General features: G+C 36.4%; 1 protein-coding gene across 3 annotated transcripts in view; it reads left to right on the top strand.

Moving 5' to 3' along the window:
• The first annotated feature begins 3879 nt into the window (after positions 1-3879).
• The window catches only part of cacnb2a (calcium channel, voltage-dependent, beta 2a), a 48235-nt gene continuing 32887 nt past the window's right edge, over positions 3880-19227 (top strand). Inside the window, exons 1-2 of one of the 3 annotated variants that reach the window (XM_056462448.1) lie at positions 3880-3984; positions 18335-18454. In XM_056462448.1, the coding sequence (XP_056318423.1) occupies positions 3940-3984; positions 18335-18454 (165 nt within the window). In that variant the 5' untranslated portion in view covers positions 3880-3939. Of the gene's footprint in view, positions 3985-12479; positions 13482-18334; positions 18455-19227 lie in introns of those variants that run through there. The other 2 variants (XM_056462447.1, XM_056462446.1) reach the window with 2 other exon arrangements.

The raw sequence follows: 19227 nt of genomic DNA, 5'->3' as shown, positions 1-19227 counted from the left end.
AGTGTATGAGTGTGTGTGAGTAAATGAGTGTGTATGGGTGTTTCCCAGTATTGGGTTGCAGCTGGAAGGGCATCCACTGTGCAAAACATATGCTGGACAAGTTGGTGGTTCATTTCGCTGTGGCGACCCCTGATGAATAAAGGGACTAATGAATGAATCGGATTCTATAATTTCTGCACTTATTCACAGCAATCAAACTGGTTCATTAATGGGCGTCATTCTTCGACTAACATGAGAAGGCTTTTCAATTTAATCAATATATCACATAGCAGGCAGTAATAGTGTCTTTAGATGCTGAAAAAGCTTTTGATGAAGTAGATTGGGCATTTCTTTTTGCAGTTTTGAAAATTACTTCATTATACACTGGATAAAAAACATTTATAATCAACCTAATGCATCTGTTTAAGTCAAGTCAAGTCAAGCTTTATTGTCCTTCTGCTACATGTGTGGACATACAAAGGAACAAGACTAATATTAAAGCTGCAAGCAGCGATGAAAGGGACCTCGAACCCGGGCTCACTGCTGCCCGGTGGCCTTAGGATGACAGAGAACAGCGGACAATAATAATTTAAGCTGATGTATCTAAAGAAAAACCTGAGAAAATCTCAGATTTATGCCAAACTTCCTTATGTCAGCAGGTGGCACTATGATGACTATGATGTTTTTAGGAGAGGAATCTTATCGAACGTGAATTTTCAGGGAGATCAGACATTGTTTGGCTGAGTTATAAGTCCTTCCTCCTCCATGGCGAAACACATTAGTTTGTCAGTCCGCCACGAACACACCCTTCAACGAAAACTCTAGATCAGGGGTGCCCAAACTCGGTCCTGGAGGGCCGGTGTCCTGTAAAGTTTAGTTCCCACCCCAATCAGACACACCTGAACCAGCTAATCAAGCTCTTTCTAGGTATACAAGAAACATTCTTGCAGGTGTGTTGAAGCAAGTTGGAGCTAAATTCTGCAGGACACCGGCCCTTGGACACCCCAGCTCTAGATCTTCACAATTTCACCTCACAAACGTCTTTGGATTACACCTTCAAAACCTGGATTCAATCTGATTAAAATTTGTAGGAGGAGACTGTTACAGTGTAAAACATATCATTTCCTGTTGCCAGCAGGTGGCACTGTAACTGGATATTGGCATGTAAACATGTTCAGGTTAGAACTGTTATCAAACATGTGGATTTTGAGGCAGATCAGACAATGCATGCCTGAATTATAACAACTTCCTGTGGCAAAAACGCAAAAATATTAACATTAATAACGCCACTTTTTCGGCGCAGGAAGTAAAAAATCACTAACTTCCCGTTGGGTTTGCGACTTGGCTTCAGATTTTTTTGTAGGTATTGGCATTTTGCCACACCGACTTCCGAAACCCGTAACAAATGTAACTTTTCGCCACTTCTGGGGCGTGTGCAAAGTTTCGTGAGTTTGCGAGCATGTTTAGACCATCAAAAATGCGATTCATTTTAGACACACCCTATGATGAAAACTCAATTTAACATCGCCAAGGCCTTTAGATGACAAAACCCAATTTTGGTGTTGATCTGATAAAATCCCTATGAGGAGTTCGTTAAAATAAGCCTGGAAATGGCAAAAACGCCACTTTTTCGGCGCAGGAACTTAAAAATATCTAACTTCCCGTTGGGTTTGCGACTTGGCTTCAGATTTTTTTGAAGGTATTGGCATGTTTGATGTGTGTGCCAATTTCCGTACGTGTGTGTGAATTGTAGCTCGGGGGCCACTCCGTCAAATAGGCATAGGTGGCGCTGTCGAGCCATTTTGCCACACCCACTTCCGAAATCTGAATCACTTCTGGGGCGTGTGCAAAGTTTCGTGAGTTTGCGAGCATGTTTAGACTATCAAAAATGCGATTCATTCTATAGAAGAAGAAGAAACAGAAATTCCAATAGGGCCTTTTTGGTGCTTGGTGCGTAATTAAAAAATTGTTATTAACATTTTTAACATTATTAATATTAATATTAACGAATATTAACAACATTAACAAACTGAATATTATCCCAAAGCTTTCGCTTGCAAAGAGATACTAGACAAATCTATATAGCTCATGTGTAAAAATTTCTTGATATTTTTGGAAAAATTAGTTCAGTATTTTATTTTATTCTATTTTTTTAGAACTATTTATTAATGAATATGTGAATTGTGAAATTGGTTATATGTTTGTATGGTATTTTAGGGTATTTTATGTTGTTTTAATGCAAATTGTATGAATCCCTGGTGTGCTGTTGGGTCGTTTTCATCACTCTGAGGGGGTTTTGAGTCTTCATTTGGCCACAACTTTCTCTGTGTTTCAAGTGAAGGATTGATTTTTGATGACAAATCTTATTTTGATGCATATTTTGGGAAATTGTGCAAAATAATGTTCAACAATAAACTATGGCACCATTGACTTCAATTCAATTCAATTCTCCTTTATTTGTATAGCGCTTATACAATTTAGATCGTGTCAAAGCAGCTTCACATAAAGGGTCATAGTAAATAGGAACAGTGTAGTTCAGTTTGTAGTGTTTAAGTTCAGTTCAGTTTAGCTCAGTTCAGTGTGGTTTAATAATCACTACTGAGAGTCCAAACACTGAAGAGCAAATCCAACGATGCGCAGCTCTACAGATCCATAACCATGCAAGCCAGTGGCGACAGCGGAGAGGGAAAAAAAACTTCACTAAATGGCGAAAGTGAAGAAAAAAACCTTGAGAGAAACCAGGCTCAGTTGGGCACGACCATTTTAATTTCTCCGCTGACCAAACGTCTTGTGCAGAGCTGCAGTCTCAGCGGCGGAGGCTGGAAGCTGGCCTCAGCGAAGACTCGTCTGTCTCTGGAGCGTCACAGGAATCAGTCTCATGTTCTCCACTCCTCCATGACCACTACAGTAGCTGCTCAGGATACGGCCTGGTCCAGGATTATGGAAACCTTGGGATCATCTCGTCGTTGGTCTTGGATCGAATCAGTGACTCTGCATAGTCTGAGGGCCTCGGGAAGAGTATCCATTAGGTGGAAATGGATAATAAAGAGAATAATTAGTGTAGCTGCTGTTCATAGTGTATATAAACAAGATGCAGAACCTGTGTGGGAACCCACTAAGTGGTGCACTGAGTGTATGCTTTACTGAACAGATAGGTCTTTAATCTAGTTTTGAATTGGGAGAGTGTGTCTGAGCCTCGGACGTTATCAGGAAGGCTATTCCAGAGTTTAGGAGCCATAAATGAGAAGGCTTGACTTCCATTATAATGACTTTTTTTTTTAATTGCAAAGCCATGACAAGCCAGAAACTTTTTTTTTGCACTGCAACTGTTCAACAGTAAACATTACAAACCTCTTCCCAACAGGAAAAACCACCAACAATCAAGAATGGATGATCATATGCTGTCATGGCTTTGCAATCAAAAAATGTCAATATTATAATGGAAGTCAATGCGGGCAAAAAGAGCCACTAACATAACGAAAGGGTAGTCAGTTTGAACAGTACGCAAAAGTTAATTAAAGATGGATTTGATTCACCTCAAACCGTTACGCTAAACGTTAATGAATCATCGGGATCTGACTTCATTCATCAGCTCTGATCTAAACGGCATTATTTGTCCTATCCTTTAACATGTGTGTGGCTGCTCCTGCGGTGATGTGCATGTCTGCTTGTTTGTGAGATGGACGTCACAGTGGTTTTTTTCTTAGCGTGGGAAAGAGAGATAGAGAGAGAGAATTCTGGTCAGATCACAGTAACTTTGACGTGTTTTTTGGGGGGGGCGGAGAGAGACGGTAGACTAACAGACCATTCATTTACAAGCACATATTTCAGCTCGGCCCACAAGAGCCAGAGGAAACCACTTTTCCCTTTCCCCCCCCCTTCCCTCTCTTACTGGGACTGTTTGTAGAGCGGCTGGGTGGAGCTGAACGCGCACACATACACGCATACACACTCAGACAGATGTTCATAGACATGTACCTCTCAACCAGCGAGGAGTCGGATTTGGTGAGTCCCAAATATCTAAACAAAACCTCACATATGAGCTTTGGAATCACTCTTTGTTATATTCGACGTCCATTTTGCTCTCTTTTAAACAAGGCACGGCTCTTTTCTGGAATTTTCTTGGCTGGGATTTTGTGGGTGGGAATGAGACGTTTCCTGAAAACTTTTTTTTTGTTGTTGTTCTTGCTTTGATGTGTGTTTAAAGGCTGTAAAAGTGTCATTACAAAACTAAATTATGCCTGTGATGCATGCTAAATAGAGCTTTCTCAGCATATAGACTGAACTTTAGGTTAGCAAGAGTGTTCAGCATAATAAAAGTCATGGAAAAAAAGTATTTTATAACACCATGTCTCAGGAAATAATCAGGTTTGCATGACAATTTGTACTCGATTACTAATTCTTATTAGTCACTTGTACACATAGTAATATAACACATATTCAGATGTAGTAATCTGGATTAGTAAATCTAAATATGATTTAGTAATATAACACACATTAGTAGTTAGTCACACATATTTAGTAGTATAATATAATAAGACATCTTTTTTATAATACTTTGCATTTAGTTTACTTATCAACATACTGTCTGAGTCTCAGGAGGACTTTTAGGTAAATATCTGAGATTATATTAACAAAGTTTGGGAATTATTCAGAAATTTTAGCACCATCTAGATCACTTATGTAGGCTTTTTTAAAGAATATTCTGTAATATTCATACATGTTTCATACTAAAGTTTAGCACTATAGGCTAAAAGGATCAGGTTTGCATGACAATTTGTAGTCGATTACTAATTCTTATTAGTCACTTGTATACATAGTAATATAACACATATTCAGATTAATGTACTATAAATTAGTATTAGTAATATAACACATATTCAGATATAGTAATCTGGATTAATAAACCTAAATATGATTTAGTAATGTAACACACATTAGTAATTAGTCACACATATTTAGTAATATAATATAATAAGACATCTTTTTTAGATTACTTTGCATTTAGATTATATATCAACATACTGTCTGAATCTCAAGAGGAGTTTTGGGTAAATATCTGAGATTATATTAACAAAGTTTGGCAATTATTCAGAAATTTTAGCACCATCTAGATCACTTATGTAGGTTTTTTGAAAGAATATTTCATAATATCCATGCATGTTTCGTACTAAAGTTTAGCACTATAGGCTGAAAAGATCAGGTTTGCATTTACTAACTACAATTAATTAAAATTATAATTAGTAACATAACACATATTCAGATATCTTTTTTAGATTGCATTGCTTTTAGATTACTTGTCAGAATATTGTTTTATGATACCAACTTGGTTTGAGAATTAATCAGAAAATTTTGCACCATCTAGATCACTTTGCTGAAATGGGCTGAATGATCAGGTTTGCATCTTGTGAAGCACAAATGGTACTCTATTAAAAATTGCATGGTGATAATTAGCATTTGTAAAATAACATGTTAGATAACATACTCAGATTCCTTATTATCAAGTATCCACATGAGGGCACTGCGCAGGTGTGAGAGGGTTAATGATAACCGCATATTTTGTCCTTTATTTTGGCATAAAAACACTAAACGGCATTTTCATTTTATATTTCACTTCAAACGAATATTTCAATAGCAACATAACAATGCGAAATGTTGACATTTTCTACAATGTTGTAATATTGTTTATTATTATTGGCAATATGCATTAATTTTATGAAAAAATATTAATCAAAACACTGAAAACTCTAATGTGAAAATGAAAAATGACGCATGACTAGTAGCAGTGGGACAGACATAACAGAGTTACATTGGTCCCCACAGGAACTCTTGCCATTTAAACCTGATTTAATTTGAAACTGAAAATCTCAGACATGGCGAACTTAAGGATAAATAACCAGATTGATCATTACTGTGATGTATGAAAAGAGAAACACAAGAAAAGCACCGCTTTAATAATACTTTCTGCACTTAAAAACTGAAATCTGGAGCTAACCGCAGGACACGCTCCCCAAATCAGCTGATATTTGGCAGCTCCATCAAGATTTGCATGCTGAATGTGCTGTTATAGTCTGGAAAGCAAATGTTGTCAGGCCTTCGAGAAAATCGCTTTGTTACTTTCGTCCCCGCTCTCGCTAAAGCGTTCATTAACAAAGAGTTGTAAGAACTATAATATACCCAATTTAATACACTTTACAATAACCAGGTTCAAAATCACTATAGTATTTACTACAAATCACTATAGTATTTACTACAAATCACTATAGTATTTACTACAAATCACTATAGTATTTTGTAAGGGAGGCATGTTTTTTTGAAGATGGATTAGAGAGGAGAGATAAACAAGCTTGCACTTCTAACTAGGCTCTTTAGACTCTTTTCAAAGCAAACAAATGGCTGAAATAAATCATTGAATGTACGAGTACGCAGTGACATTGTCCCAGTGTGTGTAGGAGTGAATATCTGTGATTTAGTCAATATGTGTAATTATCCACATTGATGTCTGGTGCTCTAATTTACAGTGACAGAGTGGAGCACGGTCCAATATTTCCCTGTGTGTGTGTGCGTGTTTGACATATAAGAACCCAAATTGGTGATGACATGGGTATTACAAGAGAAGGTGACTTATGAGGACAGTGTCCATATCCACATTTTATAAAAAGGCTTATAAATGATGCATGTTTTCTTCAGAAAGTAAAAATGCACTATTTTCTGTGAGGGTTGGGTTTAGCGAGTGTGTTAGGGAGATTAATAGCGAATACAGTTTGTGCAGTGAAAGTCATGCTTGAGCTTTGCCACAATTTTACAGTTATTTACTGCAAAAACAGCCTGTAATATACATTGTTTACAATTCACTACTGTAATATGCACTGCATTGTGGGTCATTTGAAAACTTTTACAGTAACTTGCTGCATATTAGTAATTTGCAGTATTCTACTGTAATCAGTCAAGTCGTACTGCTACTGTAGTTGAAGACGAAAACGAGAGAGTTGCATTATACATTAGCATCTTGTATCACAAAATGTATTTAAAATAGATCAAAGAATAAAGACTTTTGTGAACCATTTAAAATAAATATAATTAATTAATTAATTTTCCGTCGGCTTAGTCCCTTTATTCATCTGGTGTCGCCACAGCGGAATGAACCGCCAACTTATCCAGCATAAGTTTTACTCATACACACTCATTCACACACATACATTATGGCTAATTTAGTTAATTCCTCTATAGCGCATCTGTTTGGTCTGTGGAGGAAACCAGAGCACCCAGAGGAAACCCACGACAACATGGTGAGAACATGCAAACTCCACACAGAAATGTCAACTGGCCCAGTCGAGACTCGAACCAGGCGACAGTGCTAACCACTGAGCCACCGTGTCGCCCATGGATATAATAACAATGAATAATAAAAAAGACAGTTGTATTTGTACTGTCTGGTTACTTGAATTGAATAAATTCAATCGTACATGCTAACAATAATGGTTTTGTACTGCTAGTGTTAAATGTAAATAAATTACAGTAAAAATACTGTAAATTGTCAGTATTTGTTGTCATACTGTACAATTAAAGGCCATTTTACTACAAAAAGAAGTTGCGGTAAGGTTATTTTACTGTAAAAATGAATTTGGAGGATGGTGGTGCAGTGGGTAGCGCTGTCACCTCACATCAAGAAGGTCGCTGGTTCGATGCCAGTTGTCATTTCTGTGTGGAGTTTGCATGTTCTCCCCGTGTTCGCGTGGGTTTCCTCAGGGTGCTCCGGTTCTCTCACAGTCCAAAGATATGCGCTTATAGGGGATTTAAATAAACGAAACTGGCCATAGTGTATGAGTGTGTGTGTATGGGTGTTTCCCAGTGATGGGTTGCAGCCAGAAGGGCATTCACTGCATAAAACATATGCCGGATAAGTTGGCGGTTCATTCCGCGGTGGCGACCCCAGATTAATGAAGGGACTAAGCTGAAAAGAAAATGAATGAATGAATGAAGTTATAGGGCCCTGCTACTGTAAAACACATTGACAGGTAAGTTACTGTAAAGGGTGCAGATGCAACAGTACTGCCAGGAAGTTACCGCAAAAATAGTGTATGGAGTACATTGTGATCCGTTTGCACTCATCAAATTATTTTTGCTGCTCGTTCAAACTACTTATTTAAAATGAGCTGAACGACACAATTCTTGAGGGGTTTTTGGGGACAACTTAATTGTTTTATGTTCATTACACTTGAACTTAATCAAGTAGCTTTAACTTAACCAATCTGTGTTGGGACATGAATGAATTGCACCCTTTTTTTTACAGTGTGGGGATATTTTTTTGGTCCCAGGGAGCAAAACAGCTCATAAATGACCCAGAATGAAATGTTTTGAAACTGTAAATGTGCTGTGAGGGTAAATGTTTCCTGTGAAGGTTGGGTTAAGAGAAGGGGTATAGAAAATTAAGTTTGTACATTATAAAAGTCTTTGAAAAACAAGGAAATCTTTGAAATCAATGGAGATGGCTGTACAATGTGTGTGTACAGTATGTGTGTGTGTCAGTAAATTATGATTTCTTTTTTTATCCGAAACGTATATAAAATGGGACTCTTATGAAACAAACAGTCTGTACAGTATAAATATCATGTCTATGGGAAGTCCCCATGAATATAGCTCAGTGGTGCTCAACCCTGTTCCTGGAGATCGACCTTGCAAAGTTCAGCTCCAACCCTGATCAAACACCTGAACAGCACTTGATAATTACAGGCAGGTGTGTTTGATATGGGTTGCAACTGAAATCTGCAGGAAGGTCGATCTCCAGGAACAGGGTTGGTCACGTCTGATATAGCTGTTTGTGTGTGTGTGTGTGTGTGTGTGTGTGTGTGCGTGTATCTGTGTGTGTGTTTGCACTCAGTGACAGAAAGCAATCAGAAAATTATGATTTTTTTACTCTGGACTTATAGGAAATGGGACTCTTATGAAGCATACGGTCTGTACAGTATAAACATCACATCTATGGGAAGTCCCTATAAATATAGCTCTATGTATGTGTGTGTGTGTGTGTGCGTGTGTGTGTGTGTGTGTGTGTGTTTTATGCTCTTGTGACCTTTAAGGACAAAAAAAGTCTGCAAAATTGCCTGAGGAGCACAGCTGTAATACACTTGTAATATACTTAGTCTATGTGATTGTGTGCATAACTCAAATAAACACTATAGTGAACTAGTGAATGGGTGTTGCTGAATTGTTTTATGGCAACTTTGATTAAGAGTTATGAGCCACTTCAAACGTTGACTACATTTCAGACAAAGAAATTGGAAATGTAATTAAAATACAATTTTAATTATGTGATTGGTAATAGGATATACGCACAGCTAGTGTTTCTTCCCATACTGATAAACTTCCCGGGAACGGTTTATGAGACTTTTTCAATTTTATACAGTTCTTTTTACAGCATTGATGTTGTAAATTAAAATACAATCAGTTAAACAGCATTCATTTAGTTGTTCAAGCGTAAAACAAGATGAAACGCCACACGCATTGTCAGGAACACCAGAAACACCACTGAAAATACTAGACATGGCATGGGAAAATTGAATTTAATGCAGTGCTTCTCATACATTCTGAGAGCCACTTTATATCGTATATCAATCAGGCAGAGGAGATCAGTGATTTTTGAAGAAAACAGACCCGCCAATTTTGTAACAGCATTCAGTTCACCGGAAGAGTTTGACCCAGCAAAATTAAAAGTCCTTCAGCATGCTTCTGCATATACCCTATTCATAATTTTTAAAGTAACTTCCCAACACGTTCTAACCAAATCAATTTTTTTCTCTCTGTTTTTTGATAGATGAGTTTAATAAAATAAAATAAAATAATAAATTAATAAATAAAATTTGTATTAATGGGCATCTCGGTGGCTCAGTGGTTAGCAAGTGGTTAGTACGTTTGTTAATAAATTATTTACATTTAATATGATCCTGGGCGACAAGGTGGCTCACAGTAAGAAGGTCTCTGGTTCGTGTCCCAGCTGGGTCAGTTGGCATTTCTTTGTGGAGTTTGCATGTTCTCCCCGTGTTGGCATGGGTTTACTCCGGGTGCTTTGGTTTCCCCCACAGTCCAAACTTATGTGCTATAGGTGAAATGATGAACTAAATTAGATGTAGTGTGTTTTAATGAGTGTGTATGGGTGTTTCCCAGTGTTGGGTTGTGGCTGGAAGGTCATCCGATATGTAAAACATATGCTAGATATGTTGGCGGTTCATTCCGCTGTGGGGACCCCAGATTAATAAAGGGACTAAGCCGAAAAGAAAATGAACGAATGAATAAACTGGCTGTAGTGTATGAATATGTGTGCGTGTGAATGTGACAGTGTATGGGTATTTCCCAGTACTGGGTTGCGGCTGGAAGGGCATCCACTGCGTAAAACATATGCCGGAATAGTTGGCGGTTCATTCCGCTGTGGTAACCCCTGATGAATAAAGGGACTAAGCTGTATGAAAATGAATGAATAAATGATTTGTTTTTTAAAATGTATTTACAACTAAAAATGATAAACTATTTCGTTTATAACCTGATTTGACTGCTCCATGATTGGGGTGGAGGACACATTAGATTTAATAGTTACGTTTAATCAGATTTAATAGTTACATTAAACTTTTATTTTTATTAGAGCCTCATCATACAAAATATGATAAAAAAACAACATTATATAAATTAATAGGTATAAATTATACTTTTAGGTATTATTTAAGGTGCCCTCAGATTTCCCTAAGCGGCCGCTTACCTTGCTTATTGGTTAAATCTGCCCCTGCCTGAACCCAACTGAACCCACACTACAAAAATTCAAACTACTGTATGTAAAATGAGCTTCAACAACTCAATTCATGAGATTCTTTGGGACTACTTAATTGTTTTATGTTCAAAACAAATTAACTTAATCGACTTGTGTTGCCATAACCTAAATGAATTCTGCATTTTTTATAGTTATCCCTATTTAATAAGATAATGCACGGCGATCAAGACGATTTGACATCAGTACTTTCGATCATCAACATAATTACAGGTGAAATCATATGATTATTAAACCATAAATATCAACTGTTATAGAAGTTATGCTAATAAGTTCACTTTATTATCAAAATTATCACTTTATTATCAAAATATCATGATTTACAGTATGATATTATATTAAGTTTTGATGTGTTCAAAAAGAAATATGAATATAAAGAGAGGGACAAGGAAGGGGACACATTCAATTTTACATTTAGGGCTCTATTTTAATGATCTAGGCGCAAAGTCTAAAGTGCAGGGCGCAAAAGCATTAAGGGCGTGTCTGAATCCACTTTCGCTATTTTAAGGGCGTTCTGGGTGTGTTTTGAGAATAAACCAATCAGAGTATCAGCTCTCATTCCCATTAAGAGTCAGTTGCATCCCGCCATGGGGCATTTGCTATTTACATGGCGGACTTAGTAAGTGGAATAACTGAACGCTTCACTAGCGAGAATCCAGTTAAACAGAGCATCTGCAGTGCAAGGATAAAGAACGAGCCTCATCCATTCAGCCTCTTTACTTTCACTTTCTCTCTTTCGTGGATTAGGAAACGATGTTGTACACTCAACTGAAGACATTTGTAAAGATATTTGTGTGTTGCTGTACATCCTGTGTGTATTAAGTAATGTGTAAGCGAGGCGCACAACTAACGCACTCTGCACTGGACTTTAGACCTGCTTTCAGCTGGCCTATTGAACAGTCTATTTTAGTTCCTCAAAATACCAAAATGCCAACAATGCGCCTTAACACACCTCATTTCTAGACAGAAACACCCATGAGTCCACAAAGTGGCGCTAGATTTGGTATTTAAACAACGTGGCGCAAAACGGGAAAATTAAGGTTGGGCTGGTCTGAAAATAGCAACACGTCTTGCGCCTTATTGCACCGGGTGTATGATAGAGCCCTTAATCTATAAAATATATTTTTTTCAATTCTATATATAATAATGAGAACAACTGATAAAATTTGATTGTCTATTAAAAGATGCACGTTAATGATTTTTGTTAATTGAACTGTATTACGGCTGGAAGGGTATCCGCTACGTAAACCATATGCAGGAATAGTTGGCGGTTCATTCCACTGTGGCGACCTCTAAAATAGAGACTAAGCCGAAAGCCGAAATGAATGAATGATTTAATATGATCCCAGCCAAACTAAAAAAAATACTTCCTCCTGAAGTAAAATATAATAGAAAATACTATGGAAATACCATGGTAAACAGAAACACCATAAGCAATTTCACAAGCAATGTCATCTTAAAATCTGAAGTGCGCAGATTCAATGCAATTAAACACTCTTCCTTTCCACAAGGGCACATGCAAATTTAGCACACACACACACACACACACACAAACGCACGCGCAGCAGAATTAATCACAGAAGACGACACACAGATGGAAAGCCTGTGAAGAAGCAGAAAGCGAGAAAGAGGAGGAGGAGGTGGAGGAAAGGAGAGGAAAGAAAGGGGAGGGACGGCCAAAACAGAGCAGTGGATATACAGAGACAGAGCAGAACACTGACTGATATCTAACCAGGGAACACTATGGTTACACAGCAGACGGCAAGGACGATGTGTTAAAGAAACAAACCGGCTGCATCTACAGGCGGAAATCTCTGCAGCAGATGTGCTAGCGAGCGTGTTTCAGCATCAGAGTGCGGGACTCTGGGGAGCGGGGAAGGGCTCTTCATTGAGAAGCATGGCAGGCTGGATTTTGCAGCACGATGGGTTGACTCTCATTCATTATAAAGGAAAATATATTTAACCGAGACTGTCTTCACGGGCCGTCGCAGCTCTCGTCATCCACTATGCGCAGGGATCGAGAGCATGGAATTGAGCGCCGTCGACAAAAACAACAACAACACAGCAGAAAAAGCAGCACACCTGGCATAAGCCGAGATATTAGGTAGCACTGTATGTAGCAGGAATTTCAGCGGAAATTTTGTTTTGTTTTTTAATTCTACAGCATTTCTGAGTGTCAAACGACGAGTTTTTTGCTTCTATATGTAGCTTTTTTCGTTAGTATCACCCCTCAGGTGTATGTACAATGTTAACAATGTCCTGTAGAATCTACAGTAACTTACTGTTCGCCAGTAACTTACTGTAAATACATTTTACAGCAAATTTAATACAGCAAAAATACAGTATTTACATTTACAGCACCATTTATCTAGCTGAATTGTATGTATTTACAGTGTTGCATATCTTTACTGTATAATATACAGTAAGTTTTTACAACTACGGTAACCTACAGTAAAATACAGTTCATATCACAGTTAAATACTGTGTAATTTACTAAAATTGTTAACAGTGTAGTGTGTTTGGTTAGCTAGATTGTTGGCGGTTTATGGTTGCTGCTTGGGTTTACTGAAGTTTGTGGTTGGTATGGTGACTAGAGCAAACGCTCTAATCGGATTGGCTGATGAAGGCCTCCTGGATACGACTGCTGAAACGAGCAACAGGAAACCGAGTCAAGAACAACATTGGCGTAAGGAGATATATCTCTTAATATATTGCGTTCGTGTGTGTGTGTGTGTGTGTGTGTGTGTGTTAGGCTTTTGAAGGTGTCAGATTTTCTTGTGATTAATGATGCTTTTATTACAGGTATACAGTATTATCAAGATATTAAGCAAAAAAGGTTACTATAACAGGTGTATTACCCCAAAAATACTACATTGTGTACTGCTTTATTGTATATATAATAGTGTTGTAAAAAGTATCAAGTTTGGCCTTAATAGCCAATCACAATCATTTCTGTTGAGCATGAAATCACAGTGGGCAATCAGCGTTGTTTAAGAACAAGCTCAAACGTTAGCGGGAAATTGGTACTGAACTCGATACTATTAACAACTTTAATATACAAGACAATGATCAGAGTAAACAAATGTTTTAAATAAATTAAATAGCAAAAGAATGATAAAGTGCAATGTGTACTGTACGTTCACACAATTACTGTACGATTACTGTACGTTCACACCGAATGCGGCGAGAGCGTCAAAGTAGCCGGAAGTCATTCATTTTCAATGGGAGCCGACACAGATAAGCAGCGCAACAAGACTTCGCCGGTGTGGGCGTCGAGGAGAATTGAACTCAAGTCAACTTTATGGTAATGAGCTATGACACAGTTCGGTGGCGACCAATCTGAATGTAGAAGTCCACCGCTTGAGAGGAGTGCGGAGAACTCAGACTTGTGAACTTTGGTTCCGACCACACTTGTTCCCAAGGATCATAGGGGCTTTGCCGGATTTCCAAATATTTACGATGTTATCTAACAGGGACATACATTAAAAACGTACTGGCGAGTTACTGATGTTATATATATATATTATTTTATTCTTAAAAAAGTATTGCTGCTTTAGAATATTTAAGATATATGGAGATATTGGATATGTGGAGCAAAGCCACACAACACGCAGCAACTAGATCTTCAGTTGTTAAATGAATTTGATTAAAAAGTGTGCAACATTTTCAAGCTAGAAAGCCTGTTTTTATGTGGGAACGTAACTGATTTGCTGGTAAAGCTGCAACGGCGCCTTTAAATACGGGATCAATGTAGCCAATTTTAACGCTCTCGCCTCTGAAGCTGTGAAGGCAGACAGCGTCGTAAACAGGGCGGCCAGAGCGAACTTTGACGCTCTCACCGCCTTCGGTGTGAACGCACAGTTACAATAGGTAAATGTTAGATAATGCATTAAAATCATCAGTTAGAAATAACCGTATTAGTTATATGTTAATGTTAATAAAAGTAATAATATAAAAACATTTTATTAGTTATTAAACATCCTGTGAAGTGCTTTGAAATGTGCATTTTTTTAATTCGATGTTTGACGTAATCTCAAAGTAAACATGAAGAGAGGACATGGAATTGAGTGTCATCGGCAAAAACAACACAGCCGAAAAAGCAGCACACATGGCATAAGCCGAGATATTAGGTAGCGTTATATGTAGCAGAAATTTCAGCGGAAAACAGCCTTTATTTATAATTTTTTTAATTCTCCTGCATTTTTTGAGTGTCAAACGAGTTGGATAATTGAACAGGTATGACAACTCCAAAAATACTTAGTGTATTGCTTTATTGTTTATACATGTATCAGATTTTTATTGCGATTAATTGCTGAAGCTTACGGCATTATCACGGCATTGACTCATATAGCTGCGAAAAAGGTTACTTTAATAGGAATAATAACCAAAAATATACTAAATGTATTGCTTTATTGTTTATACATGTATCAAATGTTCTTGTCAGGATTAATTGCGGAATATTATCACGATATTGACCTAAGCTGCAAAAAAAAGGTTACTTTAATGGGTATAATAACCAAAAAAATACTTACTGCATTGCTTTATTGTACATACATGTATTAGATTTTCATTGCGCTTAATTGCTGAAGCTTACAGTGTTATAATGGTATTGACCTAAGCTGCAAAAAAGGTTACTTTAACAGGGATAATAACCGAAAAAATACTGTACTGCTTTATTATATACAGTATACATGTATCAGGTTTTCTTGTTACGATTTATACTGATTTATAAAATACTTGCTTTATTGTATATACATGTTCAGAGTAAACAAATGTTTTAAACTAATTGCAAAAGAATGATTAAGTACAATAGTTAACACTTAACAATAAAGTAAATGTAAACGTGATGATGCATTGAAATCATCAGTTAGAAGTAGCCATTTTTGTTAAAGTTAATAAAAGTAATAATTCAATTGAATTTATATTAATATTATATTTTTATATATAGATATTAAATATTCTGTAAAGTGTTTTGAAATGTGCATTTTTTTAATTCGATGTTTGATGTAACATAAACATGAAGCAATGCATAAAGTAGCTCCTCCCCTTTATAAAAAACAGCCAATAGTGTTTCGCTTTTTTTTCAGCTCTGCCATTTCAGTGGTTGAGCTCAAGCGCATCAAATGAAAAGCAAGCGAGAAGCATCTTAAAGGGGGCGGGGCATGTCAGATACTATACAGAATTTGATTGGTCAGAAGATTTGATGAGAAACTGAGGTATGAGCTGACGGAAAAAATTGTTTACGCATTTAGACGGAAGTGACGAACAGAAAGCTTTGGATGTTTAGATCAGGTTTATATCTTCTAAATTGCGAAATTTTGTCACTGTTTTGGAGCACACTAGCTTATAGATATTCTTAAAACTAACAGACTGACATTAACATCTAAACAACTTGGACCTTTAACTCAATTTAATATATTTTTTAATGCAGTATTAGGCATTAACTAAGAAATGTACACCAAAGTTCAGACAACATGTCAGTAATTTGCTTTTTAATGTGAAGTAAAAGTTACATTATACTTTTAATTAATCAAGAATGCAGCAACTCCAGCAATTCCTTGAAATTGCATAGATGATCAAATGTTTAAATTATGGCCCATTTTATAACTACAAATATGCGCAATGTCTTGTGTTTTCACAGTAACTGATCAGATGCAATAGGTCTATCTATCTATCTATCTATCTATCTATCTATCTATCTATCTATATATTTTGGAAATTATTAACACAAGAACTACAGTGCCACAAGTGGTGAGTGATAACAAGGTTTTGTGTTTTGATGTTTAGTAGCTATCTACGGTGCTCAAACAGTTAAAATTAGCATCAGTTTGTTTACCTTTAGCTCTTTTCATACTGAAAATACTATAGTAATTCATAGTAAATACAACAGTGCCTTTGAACCATACTAAAGCATATTATACTGTATACAGCATATTGTAATATTTACAACACGTTACAGCATTTTAACTGTAATGAACTGATAAACTAGTTTTTACTATGTGGTTCATTGTCTTTTAATATATATATATATATAGTTACTACATAAAATTTGTAGGCTTAAGATATTGGGTAATTTATTACTATAGTTATTGTTTTACCACAGAAACTAAATTACCACAACTTTTTTAATTAAAGTCCTAATGGGGTAGTTGGACTACCCACGGGTCGTCCTGCATGCCTGAATTTTGATTCCTAATGGCTGATGAAGCTGTATATGATTTTAATAGCCTAATTTTCGTCCATGTTTTTACGTTTTATAATACAACGACCTGTAATGCACATTTATGGATTCATTTAGGATCCAGGTGAGATTCTTTGTTCACATTTTCAATTAAACATACGTCTGAACAATGTATTTAGTTTTCTATGTTCACGGAAAACCTACTGACCATACTTTTAGCTATATTTGGTGAAATATAATTTGTACTGCTTACCTTTTTTCGAAGTCTTGTCAGTCTGCACATTAACCGCGGGCGCGCGCGCCACTGCCGCACATGCGCAGTGTGCTTACTACGTGCTATTTGGCCGTTGGCTGAAGATTGTATTTTATCTTTGAAGTTATAAGTATTACTATAGCTGTTCGCCTCATTTTGTTTGCTAATTTCATTGGTCCACTAATATAGTCTACTCGTCTCGAAGTAGTGAATGAAAATGAGCGATTAAGACACCAAGTTAGCCTAAGGTTTGCCGCATTTACATAATTTAATCTGTGCTTATGATTGTTTGATATACGGTGCTGCCACATATTGTTTTTTTCCTATCAATTATGTCGTGATAACGAGATAAAGATATCGTACTTTAACGTATTAAAACCACATATTTTCTCATAAGGAGATGTTATTTCGTTAAAACTACATCATCTCATTTGTTAAAACGGCACAATTTTCTCATTAAAACAACATTTTTCTTGTTTTACACACCTTTTCTCGTTCAAACAAGACATTTTATACATGATGTGAACGATGTTTTTTTTTTTTGCAATGCCTCCTTTGAATCTAAGTGTATCTATTCTTAAAGATATTAGATGACTAAACTCTTAATTTGATAGATATATCTGTTTAATAAAAATAAATGCACTAACTGTATAGTCTATATTCACTCATTTATGCTGAGTACTGTCTATAGTAGAAGTCAATAATAACCTAAACTGTTTATGTACTGATTTATTTCAAAAATATTGGTCTTATGTACACTCATCCCATGTTGAAATTACCTTTAATTATAGAATTACTTTTAAGGATAAAAAAGGATTACATCTATGTAGTAACCATAGTAAAATGATGTCAACTGTAAATTTTCTGAGAGCTTTAAACATATACTACGTGATACTTTGTATTGTAATTTTAGCGTTGTTATTAGAAATACAGCATGACATGAACACAGCAATGTAGCCTATCTCTGCTTGCATATTTCCAACTTGTATTAACTAGTAAAAGTGTATTATAATTAGTAAAATGAGCTAATGTGATGTTCGATAATCCATGCAATGATTTGCAAATACACATGCTTATGAGCGAAATCTCTCTGCTCTTTCTGTAGGGTTCAGCGGACTCATACACCAGTCGGCCATCAGACTCGGATGTGTCTCTGGAGGAAGATAAAGAGACTTTACGCAGAGAAGCTGAGAGACAGGCTCAGGCTCAACTCGACAAGGCCAAGGTACAAACATGTTTATTCACATACAGTTGAAGTCAACATTATTCGCCCTCCTGTGAATTTTATCAAATATTTCCCAAATGATGTTGAACAGATTCAGGAATTTTTAGCAGTATTTCCTATCATTTTTTTTCTTCTGGAGTAAGTCTTGTTTGTTTTATTTCAACTAAAATAACAGCAGTTTTTAAAAACTATTTTAAGGTCAATATTATTAGCCCCCTTAAGCAATACTTGTTTTTGATTGTCTCCAGAACAAACCACTGTTATACAATGACTTAATTACCCTAACTTTAACCTAATTAAGTTAAGCCTTTAAATGTAACTTTAAGCTGAATACTAGCATCTTAAAGAATATCTAGTCAAATATTATGTGCTGTCATCATGGCAAAGAAAATATAACTCAGTTATTAAAACTATTATGTTTAGATAAAAAATCTTTCAATTAAACAGAAATTGGGGGAAATATAAACAAATGGGCTATAATTCAGGATGACTATTAATTATGACTTTAACTGTAATTATTAAGTCTGTATGTTCAATGTAGGGCTGCACAATATTTCGAAAACGTATCATTAATAGTATATGCAATATCCATATCACAGAGAAGTGCAATAACTTAAAATTTGTATTATGTGCCAAGCATGTGTGTGCTGCATGTGTAATGGAGGCCAGCTAGAAAGTGCTGTGCAGGTAAACCTCACTCCTCTGACCTCTAAAGGTGCTCTAGCGACAGACGCTAGAGGCCATGGTCTTTAGACTCCTTGGTAGAGCACCCG

The sequence above is a fragment of the Danio aesculapii genome, chromosome 7 (genome assembly GCF_903798145.1).
Source record: "Danio aesculapii chromosome 7, fDanAes4.1, whole genome shotgun sequence".
Lineage (NCBI taxonomy): Eukaryota > Metazoa > Chordata > Actinopteri > Cypriniformes > Danionidae > Danio > Danio aesculapii.
Note: the sequence above shows the minus strand (reverse complement) of the source record. Positions and strands in the feature narration are given on the sequence as shown.